Genomic DNA, 13,587 nt, shown 5'->3' with positions numbered 1-13,587 from the left:
TGTGTTGTAATTATGTAGAGTGCTTTACAGTGCCTGTTTATCTTTGCTCATTTGTAGACAGACCTTTTCCTATTTAAATAATTATTCAGTGAGTACTTATCACATTTATTTCCGAGTTTGCATATATATGCATTATAAAAAAATGTTCAAATTAAAGCCCTCACACCCTAAAATGCTGTTATGTTCAGTATTATACAGTAGCGCTGGAGAGTGGGGAAACAAGCACACATGATAGAAGCTAAAAAAAACTCATATCATATTGGAAATGTCCAATGAAGAAACCTAAACACATCCTTCAGCAACCTCAGCTACAAAACATTTTCCCTTCTGTCCCCCTCAAAAACTTATAATGATACAAGCGTCCCAAGCATACACCATGTTCTGTAAGGCACACAGAATCATGTTCATCCCTTCGTGGGAGCACGACCATGCACTGTGCAGTACATCTGCTCTACCAGCAAGTCTGGATCTCCACTGACTAGTATAGCCAGCTTCACAGGAATGAACAGTGCCACAAAGTCTTGCAGCCTGGTACAAAAACATGTCATAAACATGCTTATAGAACTCTCCAATCAACTGTTTAAGTGAAAAAATACTAGTTTCTAGAAGGACATGAGGATATTAGAGGAGGGAACAACTGTCACGGAGTTCCTGAACAACCAAGTCCCCTCCTCCCTTATCACTGACAAAATTTCATATAATCCATTTGATTAGTTTTACAGTAGGATTCAGTGATCTTAGAACTTTTCCAATCTAAATGATTCTATGAATCTATACAAGTAAGTTTTCCTCCATTTCAGTTCTAATGAAAGTTGCTGAAGAGTTTGAGCACTAACTGCTAGAAATTTCTTCCAACAGAAGGGATTTACATTTATTCAGGACCAGTTCATAAGCACAGCTTATCTGACCACACTCTCCTTTATCTTGATTCTTTTCCCCTCCCTAGAGCTTATTCATTTTAACACGTAGATGGTGTAGATCTATAATACATATTAATACATCTATTTTATAGATATGCAAAAATATAAATGTATATCATATACCTTTTCAATTTAAAATATGAATATAAAAAAATGCATATACATTCTAACCTGTATATAGGTGTTATATTCTTATATACAAGTAATATTTAGCAAGATTTAAATTTATACATACATCTATATATAAATATGTACCTATACACATTTTATATAGATATATATGTATGTACATATATACATATACAGTTTATACACATATAAAATTATTCTTTTTATCCCATATCATTTTAAACCTAAAGAATTTTGAAAGATGACAATACATTTTTCTAAAAAACAGTGTTCAGCATAAGGTTGCTCAATGTGGTTAAGTGGAATATCCTGTTCAGTGTTACTAAGTATTTACTAGTTGAAGGTGCTTTTTTAATGGACAGGTCATCAGGTTATGAAAACTTAAAAAAACCAAAGAAACAAAAACAAACAAAAACCCCAAACAAAACAAACAAAAAAAACCATTATGAAAAGCTTACCTCATACCATAAAGACTTTTCAAGGCAGGAATTAAACTTCCATTTTATTAAGGACTGAATTATAGTTAGCTGTTCTGTTGTAATCCTAGAAAGCTTCAAGCCACCATTGTTTCTCCTTTGCTCAACATAATTCCAAGCAACAGTTCCTATGTGCCCTGAAGGTGAAGTCCTAACAATTGCTCTCGTTCCAGTATAAACTGATTTTTTAACCTCCTTATCATTTTTACAGAAACGTCTTATTAATAGAGTAGAACGTTCCTTTTTGTTTCGAAAAAAATCCTCTTCCAACTCATCTTCACAGTTATCATTGCAGTCTTCAAAATGGCTCAGAAAGGGCTTTGAGGGCATTCTTCCAGTAAAGTTATTTCCATAGAAGTTGTGACCTGAGCACGCCACTTTAACCTTTCGTGGTGCTCTTTCCAGACATAAATACTTATCCCTTAAAGCATCTTCATACAACTGCTGTCCATTTGCATTCCCAGAATTATTTGTCAACCCCATTATGCTGCAAGTGCAGCCTGAGGAACTAGAGGTGTTACCATCACCAACGTTCACAGGCTGCAAGCAGTCATCCAAAATGAAGCTGTTGTGTAAACTGCACAAAGCCTTTGATATATTCCTTTCACCAGCACAATGTAAGTGAAAAAAGGCCACTTCGTCAGGATCACCGCTGTCATTCTCATTTACTGCTGTCTGGCTTCTTAATGAAGGTCCGTTCATTTTCAACTGAATTTCAGCAAGCATAGCTCTTTCTAGTGAAACAGGAATTCCAGTTTCCAGGCATGCCTCTCCCCCTGCTAAAGGATCACAAGACTGATACAACTGGCTGCAGGGGATATTGCTCTTGTAGTTTTTCTGTACAATGTTACAGTTAATGTTAAGAAATTCCACTGGATCAGGGATGGAGCTACTCCTATCCCAGAAGTTTTCCTTACTCTTGTCATTAGTCAGTTGTTCTTTCGCCAGAGAGAATATTTTGGGCACTGAGCCCTGAAGACTTTCTTCTTCCAGTCTGTGTAAGTATGACAGAGTATGTGTGGTTTGCCTTCCTGAACTGGCAGTATGTCTTTTTATAACACTGGTGTCCAAAGCATTTTCAGTATTTTCATCTCCAGCTGACTGTGCAGGTATCACTTTACCCCGTACCACAGAGAGGAGAACAGACGCTCTCATCTCCTCAGAGGTCATCTTGACACAGTCTTTAGTTACCAGATGTATGCTGGGGATGGTGGGCGGGGGACACTGTCCACCAATCCTCACACCATGATTTCAGTGTAATAAAAGATTCAGTGCTAAATAAGCAGGGAACACATAGTCAAATATATATTGATTGCTTGTTCTTTTTGAACTGGCTTTTACAAAAAAGTAATTCTTTTGACTGTTGGGTTACTAGGCTTTCCCAACCTTACATTAGTGGCATGAAACACTAACATTTTTAGACCAATTTCTTATTGTGATATAGCCATTCAGCTGGTCTCTTTCCACAGTTAATTCTTCTGTTATATGTAGCACACATTCTGTTGCCTCAGATTGAAGATGACCAAACATCTGCTCCATGTCAAAGACGCATCTCCCCATAGGGCATCCAAAAAGTTCGTTTTCTGTAATGAAAGAAATATATATATATATTTTATATTGAAATATATACAAAGAAATTTCTTTTGCGTAAAAAGGATGACCACACAAAGTAAGTTAATTATACTGAAACCAAGAGAATTCCAAAATACACATTTAAATCCATCTTAAAATCTCACTTAACAATTTTGGAAAATTATAGTCACATTTTACACACTTTAATAGCTGTTCTCATTTCACTGTGGAAAGCCACATGACTGCAGAGAACTAATTTTACTGAAGCTGTAACACTGAAATTGAACATACAAGATAAATACAAAGGGAAAAAAGAAGATGTCTTTTCAATATTTTTTCATAGCTAAGTTAAAATAATTTTTAAACCTACACTATCTTCTTAAATTATTATTTCCCTATTCAGAACTACAACTACAATTGTTTTGGTGTTACGTGGTTTTTGCTTTCATTACATTTTCTGTTGATACCACAAAATCATGAAGACACAGTATTTTTGCCTCAAGTTTACAACTGAAAAAGCATGAAGACAGATTAGGGTAAAAGACTGAAATATCAGAAATAATCTTTTTGACTCCCCCCAGTTGTATGCTTTAAGCTAAAATATCAACCTGCCCTTCTACACTGCCATTAATTCTCAGCTTCTTTCCTGCAAACAGCATGGTAGAAGTAAAACTTGGAATCAGAATATATGAGGTTACAGATAGCTCAACAAAGGAATCAGAAAAATAAAAGAAACACACATAGATAAATCACAGTGAATTAAAAAAATATGCTCTTAAAATTTCAATTTATCATATTTACCATTGAAAAATCTAAAGTGTATTATTAAAAATATGGAAAATACAGAAAGTTATATTAAGACCTAAATATACTAGAACAGTCTAAATTCAATATAAACAAGAAAATAAACCCTCAACTTTGAAACTTCAGCAGCAAAAAATATCACAAAACTGAGGCAAATGATGAAATCAGTGGTTCAGCTAAATATAATAATTAAGTCATCTATAGTTAATAAAACACCTAGGAATGATGGGAGGGATAAAAATCAGGAAAGCTCAAAGAAATTTCAAGTGTAAAATCTATTTTGATACCCTTCTCAAGTAACTAAGTATTTTATTTTAATGCATTTTAGACTGTTGGGTTTAATTTTTATCGATTACTAACGTTCACCCAAAAGCAGTCTGGCACAATCAAAAAGTGAAACGCACTCATTAGGTAATAGGATATTTGAGATGCTGTATTCTCACACAATTACTTGTGAAAGTGTAACTAAACATATCATTTTGCTGGTGTAGGGTAGGGGTCACAAAAAGGGAAAGATAAATTTACAAAAAGTTACATTTTGCTACAAATCTCTGGCTTCAAAGTTTACTACACAGAGAACAACACTGTTTCTTCAGACAGTAGCTAGCAAGGGTAAAAATTGCAATTTAACACTTCAATCAAGTTCAATTTTACTGCTTTAACAACTGGGAGGGTTGCAAAGGAAAGTGACGGAGATAGAGCAAAAAGCCACAAGTTTCACATTCTCCACCCATTACAAATGGGTGCCAGATCAGCCAGAGGAGAGTCAGGATGAGAAACTCAGATCCTGTATGAGAGAGATTTAGCACCAGAAAGGAAAATAACAGCTACAGTTCATAGAAAAGTTGAGGGAGATAGCAGTAGTTGGATAGAGTGATGGGGATGGGACTTTAACACTAGAGTCATGTTACCAACACAGTTCACAGACCACCCTATGAAATACTGCAACAGCACAACTGTAGAGGATGTGCAATGAAAAGCAACACTCAAGCAATTCTTTGCATCTACATTCCCTGGTAGTCCCTATATCTTTAAACTGTATCCTTAAATTCATTTTAATCCACTTTCTTCAATCTTACTTGTTTCATTTAAAAAAAAACCAAACAACAAACCAACACCACCACCACCACACATGCACAGGAAAAAGGAAAGTACTTAAGCAATTTTCTTCTACCATTTCCTATTTTCCTTTTCCTCTTCCCTGTCCTCCTTCCTCTTCAAATTCCCAGACAACAGCTTACATAACTTTTTGCCACTACACACTTGACAAAAACTGCAAGCAATCCATCTAGAAATGATCCCATCTTATTTCTTCTGGCAACCTTCCATGCCTTTCAGTCCAAATCTACATATGATGATGCTGATCAAAGGAGAAAGATCTAGGAAGGAGAAGCTGCTTTTTTTTCTCTTGATCTCTGAAGTTTCTTTCTTTCCATATCAATAACAATAATTCTTTGTAAAGGTATAAAACATGTATATGTGTTAGTAATGCTCTTCAGTACTGAGTTTTTAAGGAATTCTGTGATCTATCAAAATGTCTCAATCTACTGACTTATTTTTCCTGTTTCAGAACAAAGATTTCCAGACAGTCAAATGAAAATAAAAGCCACCTAAATATAGTCATAAATGTACTCCCTGTAATATTGCTAAGCCAGAACAAAAATTAATGGACTGGATTGTTACTGCAAATATTATACCTCTAATTATGCTGTTTGCCAAATGAAATTCTCACAAAACATCACGCTACGAGGCAAAAAGACAACATTATTATGCAACTTTAACATCATACGATGATTTTGAGATCACAAAACTGATCATGCATGTTAACTTGAATTTTTTTAGTAAAAAATTTTTTTGCTAAAACCAGAAGTCCATTTACATCATACAGTGCCCACAAAGCTCCTTCAGAGGCTAGAAGTGATCTTTCACAGTCCTCCTTCCTTCCACATAATTTTCTCATCTCTCTCTTATGCCAAAGCTCTTCCACACGTGTCCTCCCCAAACAGCTTCTCTCAGACCTTTTTCTTTTCTCTACAGAACTATCTCAAATCTTCCCCAGCATTGGTCACCTCTCTCCTCAACCCCTGAGGCTATATGCCTGCCCATTTCTGTCTTCTCTATCTGTCTGTGCCTGTTTGAAATCCAACTCATCAAGAATAATATCTGCTTAAGAAGCTCCCACTGCATGTCCAGCTGTTCCCATACTGTTGCGACCACCGCAGTGTGATAGGGAACTGATCCATCTCAAGAATCTTTTACTCAAGTTACTTCACAGCCAGAACATCTTCCCAATCCAGTTCATAGTATGGTTGTACTAACATGTGCCACAACAGCACAAGGGAGAAAATGACCAGCATGGGGAAGGGAGGAAAACTCTGCTTAAGGTGATTTACAAGACTCTGCAATTTGCAAATGTAATTTGGTATTTCAGCTACGTCAATCGAGCAGGTAACTGCCACCAAAGCTGGCAGACTTGCTCCTTCCCTCACTCTTCACCTTTTGTTCCCATTCCCCCCATCTCACTCATCTAGAGATCATGAGTCCACAGAGTTAATTCAGCTGGCTGATTTGTCACAAAACTATTCTTCTCATCCAAACAAACTGACTCACCTTGTGGTCACATGATCACTATATTCCACGAAAAGAAAATATTAGGAATGCCCGGTAGGGACCACACGTCTCATTAGAAGCTTCAGTTTAGATCATGTTTGCTAGGATGTCTAAATGCACCCTAAACTTTTCTTTTAGTCTATTATGTCTAGTGTACAAGTATGTAAAACCTCATGAAACAGTAAGTGAAAACCATGATGGTAGAGCTGCTGATCTACAGACAACTGTAAAAATATCTGAAGCTGTGGCTCTGCTGAACAGATGACAAGGGTTTCATGTGTCCCACATTATACACTTCTCAGTCTCTGCTTTCCACTGTAATCAACAGATTTCAATTTACTGTGCCCAGCAAATTCCTGAAACTGATGGAATTCATTAGACATGTTATGAAGTGTGTTAACACAGTTTTATAAATGCTATCAAGTGTAAAACTCACAAGCTCAACCAATAAAACTGTATTTTGTATTTACTGTAAAATTGCAGAATTGTCACTCCCTGTGCCTTCCCTTACTTGCCTATCTCCATATGGGTGGCCAAAGCCTAGATCTTCATATAAAATCCTCATACAAACACATACATGCACTTGCATATAAAAATAGTGCTGAAATTATTCATAACTATATTCTTCCTGTTGTACATTCAACTCAAAACACACTGATTCACAGTTAAATCTGAATATAAAAGCATACAAAGTAGACAGCAAAGCCTGCAATGTATTCAATACGTGCTGGCATTTTCTAAAGCCACTAGATTAGCTGATGAAATCCATTAATAACTACACTGGTTCATTTTACAAGGCCTAAGTTATGTCAGAAATGTAGTGTGCTCCTTCTATCAGCAAAGGGAAGTAAAAATATAAGCAACTAGATCCAGCATTAGTGAATCATTGTGGATGCAGAGGTCAGCCAACAAAGACAAATGAATAATTAAAATAAACTGTCTGGCAACCATTCAGCGCACACACATTCACAAAATGTATTAAGTCTGAAAACATGTGACAAAAAACTAATTTGTCTACTTTTTTTTTTCATTTACACTGACTGCATACACTCTAAAACTTAAAGTACAAACTGGTTCTAGTTAGAATTAATAATAATTAATAATAATATTTAATTATTTCTTATTCCCCAGACATCTGGAATTAAAGTCTACAACAGTCTAGGTAAAACATTTCATTACAGTGTTTTATCTCGGAAACGAGCAGGAGATACCAGTACAAGAACAGGGCACCAATGTGTCATCACTTTTCTAAAGTCCTCTTCTGCCCAGGGATTTACAGGAAAACAGCAAGCAGGAAATAGCTAGACTCTTAAGAATCACTCAAGATGTGCACAAATCCTATTTGAACAGTGGGAAGCAAGTTATAACAACATTTTATTTGGCATACAGCATCATGTGGAACCTCAGATTTACAACCAGCATCTGCGTTTCAACAACAAGAAAGAAGAACTACAGTATTTATATATCTTGTCATTACAGTCTTTTTTCTAATTTCTAGAATACTTATCTAAACATGATCAAGTATTAGATGTCTCAAACTATGCAAATGTCTGCCAGATGGTGAACCCTCTCAATTGCTTCATCATTCATCACTGCATCAGGCAGAATCTGAAGCTTCTGCCAGATAACAGCTTCACTCTTCATTTCTTTACAGAAATTCCTTTTCTGCATGAGGAGATGCACTGAGAGAACCCAAAACTGCACTTATCTTACTGTCAGGGTCAGTTCTGTATTTCTTTTTAGATCTGATCTGCAATGAGCTGTTTAAATAAACTTTCTGTTCAGTGGTTACTTGAATTTCCTCATAAGTGACCTTATCTGAAAGCTGTAATTTCATCATTGACACTTGGATGAACAAGTCCTTCTATCTGAGATGTATAAGATAGAAAGCAGGATTATTCTTCTCTCTTTTTGAACAAGTGCTTCTGGAATAAATTTTTTAAAGTTTTGAGGAACTGTGAAAACAGTCTTAAATGCACAAAAAAGATTTTCGAGCACTGAGTCTCAAATTCGTAGGAAACGGGAGTGCAGTAGAATTTAAAACAAAAATCTTCAAAACACAAAATTCAATAAACTTGTCACTAGTAAGTAGATTTCTTAGAAAGATTAGATAAACTATAACAGAAAACAAAAGATTCGACATTAATAAAACATATGAAAGACAAGGATAAATAATGATCATGCAGAAGAAAAAAAGGAAATATAGTGAGAAATAAAATAAAAATTTTTAGAAAAAGCAGGTAAAAAATAAATGGACTAGTGCATCAGGATTTATTTTAAGATCTGGGAATTTAAAAAGTAATTATACAAACAATGCAAAAAAATTAAACATGATTAAAAATCAGGTTTAAGGTTTAAGCCAGCCTACTGGCAAGCTCTAGCCAAAGCAGCTGATCCCTCATTCCCTGGCACTTTCAGTGAGGTATTTTCACCATCTCCTGAACAGGAACTCCTGCAGGGAGGAGAATCAACTAATCCAGAGGAAAATCAACCCAGGAAGAATGGAAGAGAGTCTTCAGGTAAAATTATCTGATGTCCCTCACAACTCAATCGTGTTAATTGACAGAGACAGCATAAGCATAAAGCAGGGTGGAGACTGAGGGAGAATCCAAGACCAGAGTAGAAATGTATCTGCAGCATCTCACATTGAGACAGCTTTATTAAGTCACCAAAATACATCCTAAAAATCAATCTGTAGGAACAGAGACATGTAAGTATAAAAATCTGAGAGGTTCAGGCAACACAATTATAACTAACAAATTAGCTAGACCACAACAAAACAAAGGCAAGTTCCACTACTCAAATATAATAAGAAACAGTAAGATTAGTACCAGCTGAAGTGTTCAGAATTCAGATGTTATCCTCTGCTTCACTGGAATTACTTACATAATCTGCAGTGAACAGCAAGTAACACATTCACAGCACTGCCCACATGCTCTGTGTATATGTGAGTACCAACAATCAGGCATTCAGATCCCTTAAAACACCTGTAACATCAGACTGGGAAATAATTCAGCCATCATCCCATTTCAAGGCTTTGTCCACCTTTGAAGGCTTTATGGTTCCTCTGAATTCAATGTCAACATTCATATCTTCATTTTATCCTTTAACAAATTCTCACATTCTACAGACACACACCCTTCTTTTACGTGGTTTCTCTTTAGTCAAATTATGCCATTTCTCCTCAGTTGATAAAGCACAGTAAGTTCCTTCATTAAGGCCAGCTGGTATTAAATATGCTGGAAAATAAAAGGAAGCTCTTCTAGTGATTGGGGCTCTAACAAAAGCAAAGAAGCAGAAGTGGGGGTGTTTTGTGTACAATGAATCTCAATTACAAATTACTTTTAAAATATTGCGAATGGTGTTTCTGTTAAATTATGGATGAAAACAATTGTTGTCATCAAAATACAATTAATAAATATGGGGGAAATGATTGTATGTATTTCCTATCATTTGCCAAACACTTCTGTGGCCTTAAAACAAAATGGAATGCTTACATACAAGCATTACTGTTCTGAGAACTTGGTTATCACATTCAAAATCTGCCACTTGGAAATATGAACCGTTTACAACTCTAAAAAGTCAACAGTAACCTGGGACTACACACTAATGTTACTTGTAAACATGGTATACTTCCTTCATTCTAGTTTTTATCAAACTCTTTCTCTGAAGAGTCATTAGCACATATGAACTCAGTATGTGAGCAGGAAAAATTACATAATTTGAAAGTCAGATGACTTCCTGAATGCAAAGGGAGAGTAAGTAGCAAATTGATTGCAGGCCTTCACTTGCAAAAAAAATCCAACCACAGATTCACAATGGCACACCAGTGACATAAGTGGGTGTTTCACGCTCTGATCCCATTCTTTTCCTACTGCACCTGGGAAAGATGCTTTTGGAGATGCTGCCTTGACCAAAGGATACTGTTTGTCTAAGTCAGTTGCTTCAAGCCTTCAGAGGTGAATGCCTTGGTCAGCCAGCCATCACCAAGCCCTGCAGTGGGCTGATTCTTTCAGAGTAGTGACGGAGTAGGTTTCAGGTATCACAGCATACCAACCAAACTCCACGTCCTGCCTGGAGCACCACCTGTGCCACCCAGCAAAGCTGCTCTCCCTGTACTGGGATCCAACTCCAGCACAGTAGTTTCTACACCAGTAGGTTTATTTGCCTGGACACTGGTAACAGAGTGACAATTCAGCCTTGAGGTGAAGAACCATCTACCAAATATCCTATCACCATTACCTCTCATCTTCCCTTTTCTCAAAGCAGCACCAGAGAGGTCTGCATCACAAAGCAAAAACCTATGCCCTTCCAACAGGAATCTGCAGCCCTGGCAATCCTCTTTCTTGTCTAGTTCTAGTTAACAACAAAGTGCCATTGATAGTAGTCTTCCTGTCTGAGCTCATTAGCATTTTTACCCAATGTGAAATCATGCCTTTAAGGTACTTAAAATGGCACACTGACATATAGTTCAATAAAGAGCAATGCACCTTGCCATAAGAAACTATCACCCTGTCAAAGTTTTAAAACTACTCCAATCCTGGGGACAGAATAAGCAACAAGAACTTGTCTTGTTCATTCTTCCTTACAACATTTTTCTCATGTGAGCACTCAAGTCTTCTCTCATTTCCCTCTCTCACTGTCCCATATTAGTTGTAATTCTAGCCACTCTGGTGAGAACAGAACAAACCTGTAATAAAAATATTTCTGAGTACTAAAATGTCTGAGGGTATGTTAAAGGCACATATATCACTACAATTTATCTTCTGTAAACCCAAGCTAACACTTTTACTCACAGTATGCTAAGCCACAGTAGCCCTACTTAAAACATTACTTGAATAATAATCTATATGTTATTGCTCAGCTGTCATAACTGCAACAAGAGTGAGTCTGAAACCTCAGTATATGTTTCAAATGAAAACTAAACACTAATCTGTATGTGGAAAAAAGTTCAGTCATTTGTCAACTTATGCACTTACACTATAGTTCTAGAAAAGAAAAATATTTCAAATACTGAAAACTAACATTATTAAATTACTGCACTACTCTTCCATTTTCTCAAAATGCATTTTCTTTGTATATCATTCCTGACCTATTCATGTCATTCATTCAGGAATCATAATATTTAGTCTCTTACTCTTTCTCTTTTGAACATCTGCTATTTCATCTGCCTATTATTATCATGCCTAATAGAGAATATAAGAGTAAAAACAGGGCAAAAGCAAAACAAGGCAAGAGCAAACAAACTGTCTGCTTAGAGGGGAATTAATTACCTGCTTTAGAAAGATGTAATTTTCAGGAGATTATTGATTCAGCATCCCTGAAAATACATGAACAATTTCTATACTACTGCTACTGTTCTAATATTGTTAGATATTGAGTACTGAAGTGAACCACTGAAAACAATGGTTTCCAGTTTTGAACCACTCAAATATAGCAAACAATATTTGCTCAGCAAGTCAACACTACATTTGTTTTTTGCCTACGATGGCTTTATCAGTCACATCATTCTCTGGGAGAAAGCCCACCCTGACATCTGACTAAATCAAGCCAAGTAATCTCTAAGATATTGGCTCTTGCCAAAATTAACTGTGCAAGCAGCAGGTCAGCACATAACTGCAAATTATTTTTTCAGGATGTTGCAAGATGTTTATTACACTAACATTAAAACTGATTATGTTGCTAATGACCTCTAAGTGATCATTCTAAATAAAATGTTTTAATATTTTAAAACTCCTGCAGGCATCATTGTAATTCACATTATAAATACTACTTATCCAATCTTAGTCAATAAATAAATAGGACAGGAAGACAACCAGGATGAAAGTTAGGAGGTTTCTTTTATAAAATACTGTCACATCTTCCAAGGTAAAATTAACCAGACGCAGAGAATATACACAGCAAATTCCATGTTCCTCAAGCTCCACTTGCATTTTTTTAACAGCTTGACCTATCTGAAGGAGAATCACGCCTGATCACACAGCATGTCTTCATATATGATTGTGACACATTCAGGTGATCCTTTATTTGAGGATCTTTATTGCAATGAATGTCTACATCCTTGCTAAAGAAATAGAGATTTATTTGCTTTTCCTGGTTATCTTTCAGAGAGTCTACGAAAATAGTCCACTAAGTATTTCTGACTATTTGTGAGATCTGTATTTACAACCTCTGGTTTAAAAATGTGCATTTGTACTTCACCCATTATTTTGGGATAAAAAGATAACCTTCAGCAAGTATTCAAATTAAGTTCAGTCATCATAAAGCAGCTCACTCCTGAGCTCCTTGCTTCAAGAATAGTAAGAATCTGGAATTCTAAATATGAAAATCTGCTCCCTTGATAAGATGGGACTTCATGCCAGATTTTTAGTCTACTTCAGTCTTCACAATATAGTTAATTGGGATAAGAATGTGTGGCAAAAGCTAATTCTATACTTATCTAATGCAAACAATCACTTTTTCAAAGTTTCTTACATTTCTTAAAAGTTCTTGTACTTTCAGATGAATAGAGGGAATTTTAACACAGTGAAGTTGTTGGTAAAATTAACGGGCAAGTATTTCAGAGGATATTTAATGTTCATGTAGAGTAGCTAAAGGTAAAATCTAAAACAAAAGAACACACAATAACCAAGCAATATATACCTTAGTGCTTCTAGAAGTAATGAATACAGAATAATCATGATGTCTAAGGAAATGCCACTTGCAACTGAAGCTTTTCTTACAGCTGTGGTATAACTGAAGACTTTCTCCTATATGAACCCTCCACTAATGTGTGAACTCTCAGAGCAACTTCTTCACAGCCGGAGTGCTCTGCAAAACTTCTCTTTTGCATCTGAGTAACATTTGCATGAAATTCATTAAGTCTTCCATGTTTCTGAGATCTGCACTTTGTAATAAACCCAAGTGTTACAGGCTAGTTAAAAGTTGGAAGGAAATATATACAGACACACAGTGTGACTTTGCAAAGTCATTTCCATAAGAAATGTCTAAAACTGCAGTTATAATTCGGAAAGTTACACTTCCTTCTCTGGAACACCCTTTTTCACTTGACTTAACTGGCAATATGTGCCCAGAGA

The 13,587-nt window shown here is 36.0% G+C and overlaps 1 protein-coding gene across 4 annotated transcripts in view; it reads right to left on the bottom strand.

The window, feature by feature from the left end:
• Window positions 1-13,587, bottom strand: part of PLCE1 (phospholipase C epsilon 1) — a 149,046-nt gene that overhangs the window by 123,366 nt on the left and 12,093 nt on the right. For all 4 annotated transcript variants that reach the window (XM_051800517.1, XM_051800518.1, XM_051800519.1 and 1 more), the window contains exon 2: window positions 1,508-3,108. In XM_051800517.1, the coding sequence (XP_051656477.1) occupies window positions 1,508-2,695 (1,188 nt within the window). In that variant the 5' untranslated portion in view covers window positions 2,696-3,108. The remainder of the gene's footprint in view (window positions 1-1,507; window positions 3,109-13,587) is intronic.

Source organism: Manacus candei, unplaced genomic scaffold, assembly GCF_025592945.1.
Source record: "Manacus candei isolate 608988 ecotype Guabito, Panama unplaced genomic scaffold, ASM2559294v1 h1tg000050l, whole genome shotgun sequence".
Taxonomy (NCBI): Eukaryota; Metazoa; Chordata; class Aves; order Passeriformes; family Pipridae; genus Manacus; species Manacus candei.
Note: the sequence above shows the minus strand (reverse complement) of the source record. Positions and strands in the feature narration are given on the sequence as shown.